Source organism: Limulus polyphemus, unplaced genomic scaffold, assembly GCF_000517525.1.
Source record: "Limulus polyphemus unplaced genomic scaffold, Limulus_polyphemus-2.1.2 Scaffold1194, whole genome shotgun sequence".
In the NCBI taxonomy this organism is placed as follows: domain Eukaryota; kingdom Metazoa; phylum Arthropoda; class Merostomata; order Xiphosura; family Limulidae; genus Limulus; species Limulus polyphemus.
The window spans coordinates 65,956-87,615 of NW_013666804.1; the positions used below are offsets into that span (position 1 = coordinate 65,956).

Genomic DNA, 21,660 nt, shown 5'->3' on the forward strand with positions numbered 1-21,660 from the left:
ACGCAAAAGTACATTCTGTACTAATCTTCTGTAAGCCTTAATTTACACTTGGCAGAAGACGCGGTATATTCTGTACTAATCTTCTGTAAGCCTTAATTTACACGGGGCAGAAGACGTGGTATATTCTGTACTAATCTTCTTTAAGCCTTATTTACATGAAGCAGAAGACGTTGTATATTCTGTACTAATCTCCTTTAAACCTTAAAAGACGCGGTATATTCTGTACTAATCTTCAGTGAGCCTCATTTACACAACCGGGTTTGGAAGTTTTGACGGAGTTTGTTGACACCATGTTTTTATACAATCTTGGACAAAATGTTTGGACGCTAATCTATATTGATGTTATTGTGTATATACATGAAGTAGTTATTGAGTAAATTCCCGAGTAGTAACAGAGAAGATAGAGTATGATCGGACAAACATGTACGAGTTATTATTCCGGTCTGTATAAGTTGTTTTGATGATTTGTTCATTAAAACACACATACATACTTGTTTTGTATAAAAGGGTGTGATTTTGGTATAAACTCTTTCGAAACAGATCAACTCTTTGTCCAGATAATTCTCTGTACTCTATGTAGAGTGATACCTTGTTACGTGCTAGAAGCTATAGGGCATCAAATATTTAGCTGTCCAGAAATGGTATGAAGAAAACGGACATTACCAGAACAGCAAAGTACCCCCCCCCCAGTGTACTGTATCCAGAGCTATCAAAATTCATCGAGGTAAGAAACGTTCTTCCAGGAAATTCTACTGGTAAATGTCGAAAAACTACTGTCCAAGATCATCGCGTTCTGATCAGTTAACATGTCAAGGTAGGAAGAAGTCTTACAACACCTTACGACAGGAATGGCATGAACCAATTCATTCCAGGATATCCAGAAGAACAGTGAATAGTAGACTGATCAAACAAGGTTATTTTGCGAGAAGAGCTATCTGCAAACCGATATTAACCAGAATTTACCCCGTCATCATGTAACTTGGGGAAGACAGCATGCCAACTTACAGATAGGACATTGGCGAAAAATCTTTTTTTTTTTCAGATGAGTTCCGGTTTCTGGCTAATCAAAGATGATGGTAAGATTCGTGTTCGTCGTTTGCCAGGAGAACAGACGAGGGAAGCCTTTCTTTCCCACAGAGTACACACAGGAGGTGGTGCAGTACACAGGTGGACAGCTATTCATCATAGTAGAAAATTGTTCTTCATATCCTTCAGGGAAACATCAATGGCGCCTTCTACAGTCATAACATGGAAACGATATTCCTGCCATATGCTAGTGCAAGGTTTGGCAATAACCTTGTGTTCCAGGATGACAATGTCACTAACCACACTGCGTGTATTGTACAGTGTTATCTCGACCAGGAGGACTTTACAAGATTGTCATGGCAGCAATGTCTCTAAATTTTAATCCCATTGAGAATTGATGGGCAGAACTGAGCTGGAAAATTGCTAACCACGACCCTAAACCAACTACTGTAGATAAGTTGCAGCGCCTTCTACTGACAAGTTGGGATGAAATCACGATGGATTACATCAATAACCTCATCGACAGCATGCTACGTCGCCTTACGGATGTTATTAGAATACGAGAAGGACCAACCAAGTATTAAATGTTTAATATGAACTGATATAATGTTACAGACGCTATTCATAATAATTTGATATTATATTTTGTCACTATATATATTTTGGTAAGGTTTAGGTATTATGTGTGAAATGCTGAATTACACATCTTTCTAAAAATGTCTGACAAAATTATTTGCTGTTCTAATAAATCGTTCATGATGTTCATAGAACCTGTCTCATTATGCAAATTACATATGTAGAATTTTAATATAACATTTATTTCTCAGTTTGACAGCGCTAAGTGTATTTGTATTCCATCTCTTAGAATAATGATCTTATTTGTTACAACATATGCAAACATTTTGGCCAAGACTATTTTGCCGACTTATAATTGATTGATTGATTTTAGTTAAGCACAAAGCTACACAAATGGCTATCTGTGCTCTGCCCACCACGAATATCGAAACCCGGTTTTTAGCGTTGTTAGTCCTCATACATACCTCTGTGCCACTGGGAGCTCCGACCTATGACCGCAATTTTAAGGTTTTAATATCTTGATCATACATTCAACATATAGTTTTTATGTGTCATCGCGTTGCAATAATTTTTATTTGTTCAGCTTAAGACTCGAAAAATAAACAGGTATCACACTTCCCAGTATAACACATGTTAGGATGATCTAGATATGACAAGAAACCTAGAAGAAAATTTGACCGAACTGTTTTGATGTCATTGCATTTGTACTTTTCATAAAAAAACACAAACTAAACAGCAAATTGATTCTATTTATCAAGCACTTTTCATAAAGTATTAATAAAAGTTGATTAGCTGTTTATCAAACCTAAATGTAGGAAACCAAAAACAGTTTATGAATTCTTAATGTTAATATAAATCTCAATATCTATGCTTTAAACAACTGGAGAATGTATGTGTATTAAGGCTATTCTATACAAAGTCATGTTGCTCAATTCGCCTATGGATTTCTGTGTGATGTGATCAGGCTGTTGAAATGGACACTGATAAACTATATCATACAATAGCTGGTTTATGGAACGCCATCAAGAAATAATTATGTGCTTTTGATACATTAGCTGGTTTATGGAACGCCATCAAGAAAGAATTGTGTGCTTTTGATATGACAGCTTTACGATGGATGGAGGCTTCTGCAATGCAAACTTAAAGATAGTTGAAACTAGTACCCATAACTGCTTTCTTTAATATTGTTATACCCTAGCAAGTTTGGCTTCATTGAACTGAATTTCAACCCCTTCTGGGTTTCCTCTTCTCATAACAATCTTTTTATTGTCATTAGAATTCCCTTTCCCTATGCATTATATTGTACATCATTTTTGTAGGTATTTTAAAAACGTTCCAGTTTTGATGAATATCTATGTCTCCAAGAGCTGTTGTAGAAATGATCTCTTCATTTAGCAGCATTCCAAAATGTCATCTGAATTATATTATTGATCTCTTGAAAAACTTACGTAAACCCTTTTACTTGACATCGTTGTTAAGAAAACTGTATATAATACAGAGGGTTCAGTATTTTATATTACATTTATTTTGAATAGACATATCAGCAAGTCATGTAACAAACACAATCAATTTAAAGTTCAGGACTACATTTTGATATACCTTGGCTTTTATAAATAGTTTTATGCCACCACAAACTGTTCGTCTTCGAGAATGGTAGTTAACAGTCTCTTCATGTTTGCAATATTCATCCAACACACTAAGATCACAAAAATGTGTTCAGATCAAATATTTAAAACTTTCAAGATGGAAATATTACTTGTACTTAATTGCATTGAAAAACAAAATAATGTGGATCAACTTGGGAGACCAGGATCATTCAAAAAGAGATTTGCAACAAGTTGTTCCCCAATTGCAATCTGTAAAGATCAGTGGCAAAAGCCGTACATGTCCCTCAGGCAACAGCATGCAACAAAATAAAGGCGAAACAAGTATCGCGTACCCAAGTTTTTTTGTTTTTTGTCGTTTTATTTCCAATACATACCCTGGAAGAACAACTGTAGACAAATGTTTGAATGATACCTCGCCAGGGAAAAATGAAAATGCGTGATAACACCTGATAACTGTAACAAAGTTCGTATCATTTTTTTACCAGTCCTGGGCGAAATAAATGGAACACGGTATGCCATGAAACCCTTTCGAATGGATTAATGATCACCATTCTATAAGTTAGGGATTAGGAGAGTGAATATAAAGGTCATGGGTAATTCTGCTCGCGAAATAAAGCCAAGATATGGATTATAGTTCTACCTCCCGTTATACCCCTTCATTTTTCAAGCAACTGGAGAATGAAATGGGCGAAACATTATAAACCAAAATTTGTGATAATACCACGTGTACTACAGCTGTTTTTTTATTTTTTTAGGTTTCTCTTAATCTGTCAAGTTCGACTTCAGAATCAGGAACGTATAAAAATAGCAATTTATATCAATCTTTTTTTTCTCCCACAAGAAACTCCCCACGAGGCCTCTCATTCAATACCAGCACACGTCAGTTTGGCAAGGCGACGGAAAACAAAATATTATCGAAAATTCTTTTTATGTGTGCAGTATAATACTTTGAATGTTACGGTTAAATGAGGCAACTTTTTAAAGAATTACGTGATTTTTATTAATAAAATGCTTGATCTGATTTAACGGTGTTAAACACATATTTAATTTGAATACTAGATGTTTGTTGAGCTCTTCAAATCCATAAGTGAACTTAAGACCAGTTAGCAGCAAAGATGTCTTGTCACTACTCTCTTTGGCTTTCCGTTTACTTAGTTCGCACCACTTTGAAAGATAATGATTTATATTTTCGTTCGGATAGATTCAACAGCAGTAAAAAGTATAAAGGGCCATTAGCAACATCCTAATTAACGTATCAGCGTAATAACAGCCCGTTAACCCATCTGTAGCTTTAATAAAGGAGCACAAGCTGTACAACGTATATTGGTGAAATAGGAGTGGAAGTTTTTACGTCGCTAATGTTAATAGGAAACCTGGACATCAAAATAGATGGGAAAGCGTATTACGTGAATTAATTCCAACATCTGTCCTCATGTTTTCTAAAAACTCGTTAAAAATATTATTAGATGGAAGGTTTGCTTATATTTAATTTCGAACATAAAAAGTGTGTATATATATGTATGTAAGTAGATGTAAGCACGAAAGTCGATAGCATGTTTATATAAGCGTAAATACATATAAACGTTAGCATTCTTTTCACCCGTTTCAGACCCGCATGTTTTACAGCTCAATGAATATCTTTATAACCATGGACCTTACAACTATAATTAATTAAATAAATTATTAAGGATATATCATTAAGTTTCTCTTTGCAGTTAGATTGCTTGTTAAAAATCTCAAATTTTAAACTAAATACGTGTTTGTTATTTAGTTAAGTTGGTATTCGTGATAAAAACCGAAGAAAGTATAAATCTAGTCAAAGTGACTTCAACATCCACTGGAACAAATAAATGTGGTTGAATTGTCACAAAGAGAAAAAAAAGTAATTCAGTATATACAACTGAGCTACTGTTCTGACAACAAACATATTAATTACTTTTATTACAACTGAGTTACTGTTCTGACAACAAACATATTACTTTTGTTACAACTAAGTGACTGCTCTGACAACAAACATATTACTTTTATTACAACTGAGTTACTGTTCTGACAACAAACATATTACTTTTATTACAACTGAGTTACTGTTCTGACAACAAACATATTACTTTTGTTACAACTGAGTTACTGTTCTGACAACAAACTTATTACTTTTATTACAAAGTTACTGTTCTGAGAACAAACATATTACTTTTGTTACAACTGATTTACTGTTCTGACAACAAACTTATTACTTTTATTACAAAGTTACTGTTCTGAGCAACAAACATATTACTTTTATTACAAAGTTACTGTTCTGATAACAAACATATTGCTTTTATTACATCTAATTTACTGTTCTGACAACAAATTCATTACTTTTATTACAAAGTTACTGTTCTGAGAACAAACATATTACTTTTGTTACAACTGAGTTACTGTTCTGACAACAAACATATTACTTTTTTACAACTGATTTACTGTTCTGACAAGAAACTTATTACTTTTATTATAAAGTTACTGTTCTGAGAACAAACATATTACTTTTGTTACAACTAAGTTACTGTTCTGATAACAAACATATTGCTTTTATTACATCTAATTTACTGTTCTGACAACAAATTCATTACTTTTGTTACAACTGAGTTACTGTTCTAACAACAAATTCATTACTTATGTTACAACTAAGTTACTGTTCTGACAACAAATTTAATACCTTTGTTACATCGTATTTACTGTTCTGACAACAAACATATTACTTTTGTTTAGCGAATATCTAACGGAGCTGAAGTTTTAAAATATGGAATATTGTACGAAAGATTTGAACATCCAAATTGTTGAATATTATTATAAGTTGATCTCAGAACAGCCTCAACAAATAAGGTAATTTCTTCAACTCTAACCAGTTTGAAACGAGCTTCGAAAAGTAAGCTGTCAGCACTCTTTCTATTTGTTCGTTAAAGATTCTGCCCATGGTATTAATTTAAATGTATGTTTTTTTTGTATAACGGCATTAGTAGACGTGTTTAGATATTCAAAATAATAGATTTTAATATATAGCACTATATAATAGCTTTGGATATATTTTTTTATTAAATAACAGCGAGATACAAGGTAAAGAATTGTTCACACACACGTGCAGAAAACTGGGTTCAAACGTTTTGAGGTAGAGCCATATTTATCCATCAACTGATAGTTAAAACGTAAAGTGGCTATTGGGTAGAGCCATAGTTATCCATGAATTGATAGTTAAAACAGAAAGTGGCTTTGGGGAAGAGCCATACTTATCCATCAACTAATAGTTAAAACTGGCATCCTGTGGTGTCCTATAGTGAAGTCAAAATAAAATAATAACCCTAAAATATTTCAGAAAAAAACGTTTTTGTTTCTTTTTCTATATTTAGACAATTTGAAGTAAAGTATTCTTCTTTTATACCTGCATATATATAAATCAGGTATTTGTACTTCTGCTTGTTATGTGACTTGGTAGGAATTGGTCAAAGAAGGTTCTATGGCATTTAGTAGAGGAATTCAAGTGGACCTCTCGAATATTAAACAATCAGGCGAACGGTTTGAGTTTGGCAGCCATTTCTATCTTACCACCATATAGTTTGGGTTTGGCTGCCACTTCTATCTTACCACCTTACAGTTTGAGTTTGGTAGCCATTTATACCACCTTACTCTACCCATTTAGAACAATATTTTTAAGCTAAGATACTGAAAGTAAGAGATCTACTCTACCCATTTAGAACCTGATACTGAAATGAAGAGATCTACTCTACCCATTTAGAGCATGATTTTCAAAGGAAGAGATCTACTCAACCCATTTAGAATATTATTTTGAAAGCAAAATATGTACTCTACCCATTTAGAACATTAATTTGAGGCTAGGATAATGAATGGAATAGATCTATTTTACCCATTTAGAATATTATTTTGAGGCTAAGATACTGAAAGGAAGAGATCTACTCTACCCATTTAGAATATTATTTTGGGGCTAAGATACTGAAAGGAAGAGATCTACTCTACCTATTTAGAACATGATACTGAAAGAAAGAGATATACTCTACCCATTTAGAACATTATTTTGAAACCCAACATTGCTGGGCACTTTTTATTATAACCTGAAGATGACCTGCACTTACAATAAATATTTCTCCCTTGAATTATCCACGAATTAGCGAGAGAAGATAAAACTAAGTATAAACCGCTTTCTCATGAAAATTATCGTGATACAGGCAAAATAATAAAATATTTAAGGATGGCATTAGAACAAGCGAAGACGAAATTAAAGCAGATCTTATTACGTAGAGTGTCGTATAATCTCTAAGTGTCGTGGCGTTGAAAAAATATAATATTTGGATACTGACAGAACAAAAGGGTTAATAAATTGTGAAAGTATTTGTATATCATACAGGAGACATCAGTCGGATATAGCTTTAGCGCTGTGAAGTGAAAAAAAGGTGACTTCGATAATGAGAAAAACATAAGAATCTGTCGATGATAAATTCTATTTTCCTGTTAACGTCAGTTAAAACTACTTATTGTAATAAATCTACATTCCTTTTCACTTCTCAGTTGTTTTTCTAACTTGCTATTATTGATATTCACAAAGAAAATATCTTGACTCATGTCGGTACTTCATGTCTTGTTTTCTTTTGTTTTCAGTAAATCTTTAAAAAAGTCGTGGACAAATGTTGTAAAAGTCAATATGTCGTTGTGAAACTAGCTGACAGCAGTTTTCATTATTGCTCACAGTACCGTGAAGTGTGTGATTTGATAGAAATTTTCACAGGGAGATATTAGAAACGTTTGTTCATGAATATTGAAGAAGAAAAGTAACATTGATTTTCAATCCAGAAGGTGTTCATTGAGTCAGAAGAAACATAAACAAATGTGAAAAAAGCAATTAAAGTAATCAATGTGTAAAATGTTACCTAGCTCACGCTTTCTACAGAACTGAAAGCGAATGTTAAAAATATTACCGAAAACCCAGGCAAACTTGTAACTGGTATATTTTTTTCAATCTGATTTAAGTATCATTGCGCTTTACTTTAATTCTATTTTGACACATAACGACAGTAAGACAAAACTTATAGCTCTAAACAATGCAGTTCGTAAAGAAGTTATAGTATTACAAAACAGTATTATTTTTACCGTCACCCTTAATAATGCCCCTGTGCCTGACCCTACCACCCGCCACTCACTCTAACGAATTGGTTATAACTTCTATTAGGCTCCTACAGCTTAATGTGCGGGGAAGAAATTGTAATAACGTAGAGATTCGAATCCCTCTCGTCAGCTCCGAAATCCAGAACATTACCATATGGCCAACTAGCAACCTCTTTGTTTTATAAAAAAAACATTCTAATCCCTCACAGACATCATTCCAGATAAACAACGAGAGTTTATTGAAACTAGTTTGTGAAGAAAGAATTACTGAAAAACATTAACAAATACTGCACATGAAGTTCATTGACAGAAAACCATTCGTAATTTTGTTTTTTTGGCAATTGTCATCTCACCACAACAAACAAACAGAAGGCGTTGGTTGTTTAAAGAGTGGCTTGTTTGAGGTTTGTTTTCATTTAACGATCTAGCAATCCTCTTCAAATACCTGAATTCACTCAAACAGGAGTAGCCCAAGGTTTGGCGGTGGGTGAGGTTGAATAGCTGTAGCACAAAATTAGGCACAGCTAGCCCTTGATTGCCTTTTCGTGAATATCCGGAAAAAAACAAGCGAATCTGCTTACCTATATATGTGGTTTCTTAAAGCAGACACGTTATGCTACTGGCGATGACGGATTCAATCACGTGATTTAAAGTTCTAATCTTACAGTCTCTTGAGTAAGTTCTTAGTAAGCAGTCATGACACTAATTTTGTTTGGCCGTGGCTCCTTATTCCTTTACTTAATCACTTCACAAGAAGATCCAGACGATGGCAACAAAAGTTGGCTTATTTTATATTAAGTTATGTCTTTAGCTGATTTACCTTTCCCCCTCTGGGTTGAGGGTATTCAAGAAATGGACGATATGATAAAGTTAACCCTACTACGTGAACTGCTAGTGAAGTATATTCTGATGACGACAAGAAAACAAAGACCAATAAGTCAAGAAATTAGAAACGAAGCGTAAAAACACTAAATGAACCAGAAAATCTATAATATATTGTAATTGATGGAAGAAAATATGACGAAATCAACCGTATAGTGCCTTGGCGATGTAAGCAGTTTTCGTTTACTTCTCAAGATGTACTTGAAATATCTATATATTTTTCATTAGAGAACACTGAGTTCAAGGTATACTTTAAACATACCACAGAAAGATATAAGATTGCTCAAAATCAATAGCTTCCTTTTACGACTTATTAATTTCTCAGTTTTAGCATTTTCATTCAAAAAATGTTGAACAACAACAACAACAAAAAGTGTTTCTTCCCGAATATGAACCAGGGACTTACAACTTTATAACTGAAAACAGTCATTGTTGAACAACGTGTTGTAAGGGAGGTTTGTTCCACAACGGCTCACATTATAACGCTAGAGATACCTCTGGTGGGTCTAGCACAGATAACCCATATTGTAGCTGTGTGCTTAACTACAAACAAACATTACTACAAAAGTCCGAAATTTCTTTTATCGCTAGCAACAACTATACTTTTATTGATATCAAAAAGAATTAAAACTCATGCACGACGTTGTTTTTGGTCTAGTTTTCTGAGCATTCTGCTGGCTTAGCGGTAAGTTTGAGAGCTTATAAGGCTAAAAATTGGACTTCGATACCCACGGTGGGCAGAGAACAAATATCTCATGGTGTACCTTTTGCGCTTAACAACAATAAACAAACAAACAAAATAGTTGTCTGAAAAGATTTTTTTAATTATCAATCATAGTAAGATGTGTTCCACTTTCTTTCATTTAAATCTGACGTAACTGTTATGTAATCTTTATAAATATATGTTCACACATAATGTTAACTATTATATATGGAAAAGTTGCACTATTTAATTTAACTACGTTTTAAACTTCTTAACACTTAATAATATGCAACACGGATGGGAACTTTAGAGATGGCCACGTTTACTATTTCATGATCCTTTCTTCTCCGGATCTATAAAACTAAACATTTCAAAAATAACCCTAAACTCTGTACCAATAGTTCCTTTCATATAACAGTAACACTTATAAAACCAAAATGGTGTAGGTATAGTATAGGTATGTATATTACTTTAAACTATAAGTTATATGAATATTTTATTTTCGTTATGAGACTTCATAGTTAGAACTGGTTATCCCGCTGAAGGCATTTACATGTCCGTCCGAAATATGTACAGTATTTAACAATGTTTGTTTCTCTTGTGTTTGAAACGTTATTATCTTTACATTTCAACTTATTTACCTTTATTGTCTGTTACACTTAAACCAAATAGTAAACCGTACACTCTCGGTTACAAACACACAAACTATGCCAAGTAGTAAACCTTACACTCTCGGTTACAAACACAAACTATACCAAGTAGTAAACCTTACACTCTCGGTTACAAACACAAACTATACCAAGTAGTAAATCCTACACTCTCGGTTTCTACAAACACAAACTATACCAAGTAGTAAACCCCATACACTCGGTTACAAACACAAACTATACCAAGTAGTAAACCTTACACTCTCGGTTTTTACAAACACAAACTGTACCAAGTAGTAAACCTTACACTCTCGGTTACAAACACAAACTATACCAAGTAGTAAACCTTACACTCTCGGTTTTTACAAACACAAACTGTACCAAGTAGTAAACCTTACACTCTCGGTTTTTACAAACACAAACTATACCAAGTAATACACCTTACACTCTCGGTTTCTACACACACAAACTATAACAAGTAGTAAACCCCATACACTTGGTTACAAACACAGACTGTACCAATAAGTAAACCGTACACTCTCGGTTTCTACACACAAAAACTATAACAACTAGTAAACCCCATACACTTGGTTACAAACACAAACCTTTGTTTGTTCAGTTGTTCACATTATACTATAGAAACCGACTAGTAGTGTATGTAAAACTAGTTAATGGTATGTGAAATATAAAGAAAGATTAAAATATAATTTCAGCTTAAAAAATATATTCATTATCTACTTATTATCTTAGTGCAAACTTAACCTTTTGTATTTTTCAGAATTTATCATATTTTGTTATTGAATGATATTACATAATAATATTATAAAACACCTCAAAAGTTGAAAGTTTAAACTAATTATAAAAGTGAATCTAGTAAAATGTTTTATTCTGGTATAGCCATGTAAGAATACCCTATTTCCAGCATAACTATATAACGTTACTGTTTCACTAAAAAGTAGAATTTGTTGGATCAAAACTTTGTTGAAAATTAATGTTTAATATTTAAAGTTTTAAATATCAACTTTTTTTTTAAATAAACGACATCTTAAGAAAGGTTTCTAATAAGTCTTGGTGTGTTAATTTAAAACTTCAGGATATATGTAGTAGATTTTGGGTTTTGTAAGAGAGCGATATTGGAAAGCAGTGATACTTCCAAGTATAAGCGTAATAATTATAAGAAACATGTAATGTTTTTATCTTCTTGCGTTTCGACTTTACCAGTACAAGGAAAGAGTATTAATGATCTTAGAATCTGAAAGTTATTATTGATTATGGATGTTTTGTATCAATAGATAACTGGAACGTTCGATATTCATCTCCTTGAAACGGTAGATCCTATTAACTTAGAAACTACAATAATCCTCAGTGTAATGAGGCTCCTACACTCCTTTAGGATGATGTAAATGTTGTTCTCAGACCAGTGTAATGAGGCTCCTACACCCCTTTAGGATGATGTAAATGTTGTTCTCAGACCAGTGTAATGAGGCTCCTACACCCCTTTAGGATGATGTAAATGTTGTTCTCAGACCAGTGTAATGAGGCTCCTACACATCTTTAGGATGATGTAAATGTTGTACTCAGACCAGTGTAATGAGGCTCCTACACATCTTTAGGATGATGCAAATGTTGTTCTCAGGCCAGTGTAATGAAGCTCCTACACATCTTTAGGATGTTGTTTTCAGGATGGCTTCGTTCAGCCGTCAGAAGAACCTATAGTTTTAGAAGTCTACCCGTATTACATTAGCTTCTGATTAAAAGTTTACTGAACCCGAAGTGACAGTAGCTCACTTGTAAATAATAGAGTGTTTTCTAACTAAACTGTATTATTAACACTTGACGCTTTTGTGGATAACGACACTGTGAGAGTAATATATTCTCGACTTTGTATCCAGTGAGACGTAAAATCTGTTTTCCTCTCTAGCAGCTTGTATTCATGAAATTATATTCCATATTTAAGTGTGGATATGTGATGTCTTTGATATCAGAAACGTAATTAAATTGCGATTTATCAGTTCGGTGTGTATTTGAACACAATAGCTCATTTCCATAGGATATATTTTCTCGTTTCGTTGGTGTTTATTAACTAGGATGTTTTTGAACAACATTTTAATTTTTTTCTTTAATGAACTAAAATAAAAGCAGAAAAACGAGCTTATTGTTTCATATATTATTGATTATAAGTATCTAATTATTAAGTTTATCCGGTTTCATTTAGCTCATTTGACTATCGCACATACGAATGATGATATATTATACAAAACGTTTCATCCCCCTAGTGTTCTATTTTTATGAAATTCTAATAAAAAGTCTTGTGTGTGTGTGTTTTTTATCTTTTTTCTTTATTTAATTCATTTTCATGGCTTATATTGATGTAAAAATGTAATTTTGAATAGAATTGTTCTAACCAACGTTCAAGAAACTGCGCATGCAATTTTTATATTCTGCGTATTTGTTATAACTTGTACGATCTGCAGATTAGCAGTTGCTCGAAACATCTTTTCGAGATAAATATATATATATAAACTTGACGATTTTGTAACCGATTCTTTAATATCGATTTGTTTGTCGCCTATGCAGTTAACTCTATTTCCTTCGTATTCATAAACAATAATTTGTTTTTCATTTGATTTATTAACTGACTGAAATTTCAATGAACGAAGTTACTAGATCTTATTTAAAACTACAATTGAAACAAATTTTATCCCATAAGAATGTTTGTTTTCAATTTCGCACAAAGCTACTCGAGGGCTATCTGCGATACTGGTACTTAAGTTGAGAATTATATAATAGAGGAAGGGAAGCTAGTCAACATCACCCACCGCCAATTGTTGGGAATAGTGGGATTGACTATCACTTATAACGCCACCACGGCTGAAAGAGCGAACATGTTCGGTGATGGCGATGTGAACACGTGACATACAAATTGCTAGTCGACTGCCCTAACCATCAGGCTATGCCAGGCCTTTTTAGACCTAACCATCAAGTCATGCCAGGACTTTTTGAAAAAGCGAAAAACAAATAATTAAAAACGATGACTGTGAGATGCTATACTATTTTACTTTCTAGTCGTTCTATGTTGTGAATTTGTGACTATCTGTTAGAGCACTAATTAATCCCAGAATCAGAAAGTCCACAGTTGTATGCTTGTTGGTGCAATGTTTGCCTATAGGTGTATCTTGAAGTTCACCAGGTTGATTGGTGGCCTGTTTCTCCAAGGAACGAACTACTGTATACTTGCACATCATATGATAAATGATGCTTCTAAAGAATTTTCTTATGTTATAACAGCATCACACAATAGAAAGATAAACCAAGACTTACCAGAACGAAAATAAAAGTAGAAATTTCAAAATTATATTCTTTCACAAACTTCCAATAAAACATATACTGTTTATAGCTTCTGATATTTCAGCTTCCTGGATAATTTCCTGGATAATGTCTTGGACAATTTCCTGGATAATTTCGTGGGCACTTTCCTGGATAATTTCGTGGATAATTTTCTGGATAATTTCGTGGACAATTTCCTGGATAATTTCCTCGTTATTTGCAGTTGTTCCTTATCACAAATTTGAAAATATATTTTTGTTGTTATTGGATTACACGAGTACTGACGCAAAGAATCTCGTTGTGAATATAAGAGCAAAAGCGAAGACATCTATAACCAGACTGATGCTGAAAACATGATGCGTATAAAACGTTTGTTTTTATTTGTGCAATGTATCTTTAATGATATGGTAAATGGCCATGTTTTAACAACAACTACCAATTTAGCGGAATATTGATCCTGATCTAATGATTAGGAAGTCTGGCAATTATTTGTACATTAATATCAGATGATAAGCATTACCTATTCTTATATAAGTTGTAATCAAATGTTGCCCGTTTTCCTTTACATTTACATAATACTTAAAGGCTTATTATGATAAATGATATTATAATGTTAAGGCTGTGATGGCCGTATTACATCCTCTCTTAAAACTAAGTTACAAAAGTTATATTTGCTGCTAAAATACAAATACTTTGACTAATGTTTTTGACCCATTTTCCTATAATCCCTGAGGAAATTGTAGCAGAATCAGTATTGACAATTTAGGGTTAATGGAAAACTATTTAACTGAGTTTAAAAAACAAAAGTGGGTGCACGTGTTGTAACCAAGGTCGGTGTTTTTTTTTTTTAATTCATCGCTCCACAACGGCTCAATAAAATAGGGTCTCTCAGCTGTTTACCTTTGTTCTTACAACAAACAAATCTATTCAACGAGAGCATACTGAAGACCTCAGGAATATCCATAACAATAAATGATATAAAAATACAAGATATAATATTTAGGGGGCGCTGATGATTTTACTTATTATAAAATCAAGAAGTTTGATAATATATTTTTGTTTATTACAGGACCTCTAAGATGCAAATGAGCCGACATGCTATTATTGGCTCGACTGTTCAACTTATTACGCAGACACGAGTTTCAAACAAACAAAATAAATGATTTTGAGCTCAATTGATTTTGTCTATCACAGATCTTGATCATAACAAATAATTCCACACTTTGGTTACAGCCTCTGCTAATTTTGAATATACAGTTAAATCCAATGTATGATTAGGAGATCTTCTTCTCATCGTAATATCTTGATGTCAATAAAAATGTTAATTACACTGTTTAAGGAGAACATTCCAGATTTCGTGCCGCCCTTGGAACTACATCACTTGTAAAAACGTGGATCGTCGTATAGGCTAGTCGTTTGGAGTTCGACTTAAATCCAGTTAACAATAGCTTTATTTAAAATCCAGGTTTACAGTCATGAATGGAGCACACAAGTCAGTAACTTGAGAAAGCTTACAGTTAAAATAAACAATTAATTCGGAGACTGAGACTTAAAACACAAACAACACTTTAATTCAAGATATTAAGATACTTGGCTACATCGAGATTACCAAAGATATCTTGAATAGTTTCACTGTTAAAACTATTCAATTCTTCAATCTGAGCAGGTTCTTCAATTATAGTTTCTATAACACCCATTAAATGACTTAATATTACCAGTCAGTTATGAATTAATACATTGATTGAAATATGCTTAGACGTAACTTTATTTAATACCAAGCACTTTACATCCAATTCGTAACCGCATTGTTCGACTGAGAGACATAGCAATAGTTACTTAATAATGGAGATTGAGCGTTGTTATGGGCTCGGACATAGTTCGATCAGGCAGTATCAGATGTCTTCAACCAGCAACAGGTTGTTTGGCTTATTCATACGAGCCAGAAGACTCTATAGATTTTAGTTGACAAACTGACAGCAGGACCAATGGCTTCTTATTACGACTGAGTTTTAACAACAAAATACTGTACATATCCAAATCGCAAGTAGATCTGTCATTTAATTGAATGTATTTTGTTGACTTATCGTAAGTTTCGGAACTGAATCCAAAACTAATTCAACAACTGGTTAGAATCGAAGACGGTAAATTGGCATGTTGTTTAAATGTATTTCTTCTCGTCCTCTTCAGATCAAAGTTCCACCCAAGATCTCTGATTTTCTTGCCAATTTCTTTCATGGAAGTTTTGTACAGAGTCTAATGAAGTAAATATAAACTTTGTCATAGTTTTCTCTCTGCATGGAGTCGGTCTATAGAAAATGTAAACAGTTAATTCTCAATACCGCCTGTAATGTATCCTAGTTTATACTTGATATGTATGATGGTTTCATTCTAGCAAGAATAGGGTTTCATTCTAACAAGAACAAGGTTTTATTCTAGCAAGAATAGGTTTTCATTCTAACAAGAACAGGTTTTCATCCTAGCAAGAACTTCTAGAAAGAACACGGTTTCATTTTAACAAGAATGGGTTTTCGTTCTAGCAAGAATAGGGTTTCATTCTAACAAGAACAAGGTTTCATTCTAACAAGAATAGGTTTTCATTCTAACAAGAACAGGTTTTCATCCTAGCAAGAACTTCGTGTCATCCTAATAAGAACAGGGATTCATTCTAGCTAGAACAGGGTTTCATCCTTGTAAGAACAGGGATTCATTCTAGCTAGAACAGGGTTTCATCCTTGTAAGAACAGGGATTCATTCTAGCAAGAACAAGGTTTCGTTCTAGCAAGAACAGGGTTTCATCCTTGCAAAAACATGGTTTGATTCTAGCAAAAACAGTGTTCCATTTTAGCAAGAACATGGTTTGATTCTAGCAAGAACATGGTTTCATCCTTGTAAGAACATGGTTTGATTCTAGCAAGAACAGGGTTTCATTTTAGCAAGAACAAGGTTTCGTTCTAGCAAGAACATGGTTTCATCCTTGCAAGAACATGGTTTGATTCTAGCAAGAACATGGTTTCATCCTTGTAAGAACATTGTTTCATTCTAGCTCTCTATAGCTCCAAGAGATGCTATTGCTAACCTAGAAATGCCACTTGATGCTGTATTCTTGAGTAGACGCGCCACTACTATAGAGTGAAAGAATTGTATCATGCACAACTGGTGTGGATAACTTTTCTTGACAACACCTATAGTTCACTGTTACTTCACTGGAACACTTTATATGAGAAACTAGAGAAAGCTATAAAACTCGACGAACATTGTTTTATACATTCTATGCGTCCATATGTGTCGGTTTCTTGTTGCACTAAATCATCATTCAAATACACCCAGTTTCTTCTGATTTTACAATAATCTTCTATTTTGTACGTGTGAGCTGAGCGTAGCCTACTGGTAAACGTTCTCGGACTGTTCGTTTGAGGGACACTAGTACTTGGCCCGTTGTTACAAAAGTACTTTATGGCCGTGGATGTGTATTATAAGAGTGGCATTCACATATAATTCCCACTATTCTATCATACAGTAATAGCCCAAAAGTTGGTTTTGGGTGCTATTGATTAGCTTCGTCCTTTAGTCTTCATTATAAAATTCGAGACGGTTATATGTAGGTAATCTTTGATTAGCTTTCTTCTCTTTAGTCTTCATTTTAAAATTACAGACGGTGCTTTAAAGAGGTAATTATTGATTAGCGCCCTCCTCTTTAGTCTTAATTATAAAATTACAGACGGCGATATAAAGAGGTAATCTTTGATTAGCTTTCTTCTCTTTAGTCTTCATTCTAAAATTACAGACGGTTATCTTTGGATCTCTGCGGGAAAACGTAGAAAAAACAAACAATATTTCACGTGCAAGATATTTTAGTTTTCTGCAATTTATCCTTCTTTCACCTCTTATGGTAACTTGTTAATCTAATTCTTATTGTAACTTGTTAGTGTAACTCTTAGTATAACTTGTTAATGTAACTGATAGTGTAGCTTGTTAGTGTTACTTGTTAGCAATCGTTGTCAATGATAACAGTAGTCTCTAATCTGGTAACATTTTAGATGGAATTACATCCTCGTGTGGTGAGCTGAACTTCACCTGGTATGGTGTGTTGATCTCCATCTCTTATGGTGTGCTGATCTTCACCTTGAATGGTGTGTTGATCTTCACCTGCTATGGTGTGTTGATCTTCACCTAGTATGGTATGTTGATCTTCACATAGTATGGTGTGTTGATCTTCACCTAGTATGGTGTGCTGATATTCACCTGGTATGGTGTGTTGATCTTCATCTAGTATGGTGTATTGATATTCATCTTATATGGTGTGTTGATCTTCACCTAGTATGGTGTGTTGATCTTCACCTAGAATGGTGTACGGATCTTCACCTAGTATGGTATGTTGATCTTCTCCTAGTATGGTGTGTTGATCTTCACATAGTATGGTGTGTTGATCTTCACCTAGTATGGTGTGCTGATCTTCACATAGTATGGTGTGTTGATCTACACCTGGTATGGTGTGTTGACCTTCACCTAGTATGGTGTGTTGATCTTCACCTAGTATGATGTGTTGATCTTCACTAGTATGATGTACTTATCTTCATCTCGTATGGTGTACTGATCATCACCTAGCATGGTGTACTGATCTTCACATAGTATGGTGTGTTGATCTACACCTGGTATGGTGTGTTGACCTTCACCTGGTATGGTGTGTTGATCTTCACCTAGTATGGTGTGTTGATATTCACCTGGTATGGTGTGTTGATCTTCACCTAGTATGGTGTACTGATCTTCACCTAGCATGGTATACTGATCTTCACCTAGTTCGGTGTACTGATCTTCACCTAGCATGGTGTACTGATCTTCAACTCTTATGGTGTGTTGATGGTCACTTGACGATGGTGCTCATTGTTTTATATATGTATACTGTCGTCTTTGAAATTAGTTTAAACCAAATAAGTAAGAGTTAAACATGTCGTTCGTGACGTCCCACCTTGCATCAGTGTAAAAACTCACTGTATTAGCATATGTTTATCTTTCTTCTAACCTTCCATTTACTCTCGTATAATCTATGTCTCTGGAAACAAAACTTGAAGTTCAATCAAAATGAAATATTCAGTACTTAATGATTTACAGATATACTCTTATTCATCACACTACTTTGCTTTTTTGAGGTCAAGACCATATGAGACGAATGTCTGCGCCATACCGACACATTTGTTTGTTTTAATACTTAGACCAGTAAGTAATTGCCTGTTTAACACCTCTCTTTTTCCTTATCGCTTATATTCCCTCAATATAAGATGTGATCTTTGGTTATTCACAGTTTCGTTTTCCTTTATCAGTTTTACTCTGTTGTTTAATTTTCAGCCAGAATTGAGTGCCTACGGTCGTTAAAAGAACGATATAACAAATCTTTATTAAATCTGATAGAAAACAGAAATATGTAATACAAAGATCTGTTGTTTTTTTATCACAATAAATAACACAAATGTGGATTTAGTTTTCATAGAAATACAAAGCTATATGGATGAACAAAAAAAATCTGAATTTCTTCCTTAAGCTCTAGATTTGAGTTATACGTTTAGCTGCTTCCAGCTTTGCACTGATAATCCAGCTTGATCGATTCCTCCTTGTAATTGAGTCTATTCCTATGTAGCTCACACCATATATCATAATTATCCTCAACTTGGAAATTGTTGTCAACTTTAAACGAAAAGTTTGTCGCTCGAGAAGGTGGCCGTAAACCTAAAATCAAAACATTAACTGTGAACTCCAGTACATTGTATTCAACTTTCTATAGTTAACTTTCTCTTCTGACATCCTTGTTGGCCACCTACCGGCTTAATTGTTGTTCCTGCTCGCGTGATTTGTGATAAATGCCAATCAATTACTTCCTTATTCCTCGAGCTCTCCCCTCTTTCTCCATTAATTTAACTTCTCTTTCCGATAGGCGGCTTGGATAAGAGTGGAAACAAAAGCTATACTCTCCATCCATGACCACGTGATTACTAGAAACTACCGTATAAGCTTAAGTCACGTTGACAGCAGGAGCTTTGTGCTGCACATCAAAGATGTGGAAGAGTCCGACAGTGGAGGATATATGTGTCAAGTGAACACAGCTCCGATGATGAGCCAAGTGGGATATCTGGATGTAGTGTGTAAGTAAACGGTCAGAGTTCGTCGTATAACAACATATAATGAAAAGTTGTATTAGTCGCAGCTTAGTGGGTTTGTTCCTGTTGTCTGATCTTTAAGAAATCAGTATTAAAATGATTTGTTTCCAGTATCGTATGTGTACTCAATAATAACCCCGGGCCGAGATTACGGAAAGCGTGGTATTTGCAAGATCTACAAGTATTTCCGAATTGACTAACTAATATGTGCGCATGCCTACTTATTCAAATTTGTTTTTACTTCCAAAAGATAATAATAAATCATGAGATGTATTGAAAATTACATTTTTATTTCTGTTGGTCTTTCGATTGTTTTCGGAAATGTTCGAATTTAAGTACTGGTTTTCTTGTGATACTATAATCACACAGAAGATGGAGTGTTTTAAAATATAATTAGCTGTAAGACACGCTCATTGGGCTACTTTAAATAATTCCTTACAGCTTAACATTAAAGATTACAAACCTGAAAATCAGTAATTATTTTGTAAATCGTAAAGCCTTTCGGGAATATTTATGGAATATTAATGTTTGAACCATATTACACAGGTTTAGATAAATTTATACATATACGTGCCATTGTAAATACCGCTTACTGAGAGAAGCTTGAATAACTTTAATGGTTTTTGTTCAACGAAGAAAGTTTTATGAATTTGCTAGGATCCAATATTATAGATATTAATATGGAAATACAAGTCATCACTTACAAAACTCTTGAAATATTCTGAGATTTTGTAGCAGGTTCGTCTAAAGTCAATCAAAGCACCGTCGATAAAAATATATTCCTTCACAACAAAGTAATGTGTAACATTGGCCTACGTGTATCTAAGGTGTTTGTGTATATTTCAACCGTCTTTAGTCCCTCCACAAATTCAACGAGAAAACACCAGCTCGGACATCATCACTCAGGAAGGGTCAAATGTAACTTTGACCTGTGTGGCTAAGGGATATCCTACACCAAACATCACGTGGCGACGAGAAGACGGGAAGCCTATCATCACATCAGTTAATGCTACAGAACAGTTAGAATCTGGTATGCCTCTGGTTATATGTGTTGTTTCCACCTCTTCGAGCAATAGTAAACCAATGTGTTGTCAAAAAATTCGATAGCTTGTGTTTTGTTATGGTTAAATGTAGGTCTATAAACGTGATGGCATGCCCTCTGACCCCAACCCGTTTAATGATGATGATATTTATCAACGATAAGATCTGATTATTTGTGGATAATAGTGAAGGTGATAAGTGTAGTCATAATTAGCGTTGATTATTAGGACTTATGCTGCTATCTACGTCAAACTAATATTTAAAAACATTCAATTTAAATTACGAATATATATGTAAGCATACCAAATTAGTTTAATTTATCTACATCTCTAATTCAAAGTCATATCAGATATATGTACTTAATAAATAAATATACATGAATATATGTGTGTGTGTGTGTAAGTGAAATTATTTTAACTTCAAGGTAATGTTAAACCTTACTTTCACTTACACACACACACACACATATTCATGTATATTTATTAAGGTTTAACATTACCTTGAAGTTAAAATACTTTCACTTACACACACACACACACATATTCATGTAT

At 33.8% G+C, this 21,660-nt stretch overlaps 1 protein-coding gene across 1 annotated transcript in view; it reads left to right on the forward strand.

Annotated features, from left to right (window-relative positions):
* LOC106462538 (protein amalgam-like) overlaps positions 1 to 21,660 on the forward strand; it is a 51,866-nt gene that overhangs the window by 1,894 nt on the left and 28,312 nt on the right. The window contains exons 2-3 of the mRNA XM_022389842.1: positions 19,846 to 20,053; positions 20,925 to 21,098. Of these exons, the coding sequence (XP_022245550.1) occupies positions 19,846 to 20,053; positions 20,925 to 21,098 (382 nt within the window). The remainder of the gene's footprint in view (positions 1 to 19,845; positions 20,054 to 20,924; positions 21,099 to 21,660) is intronic.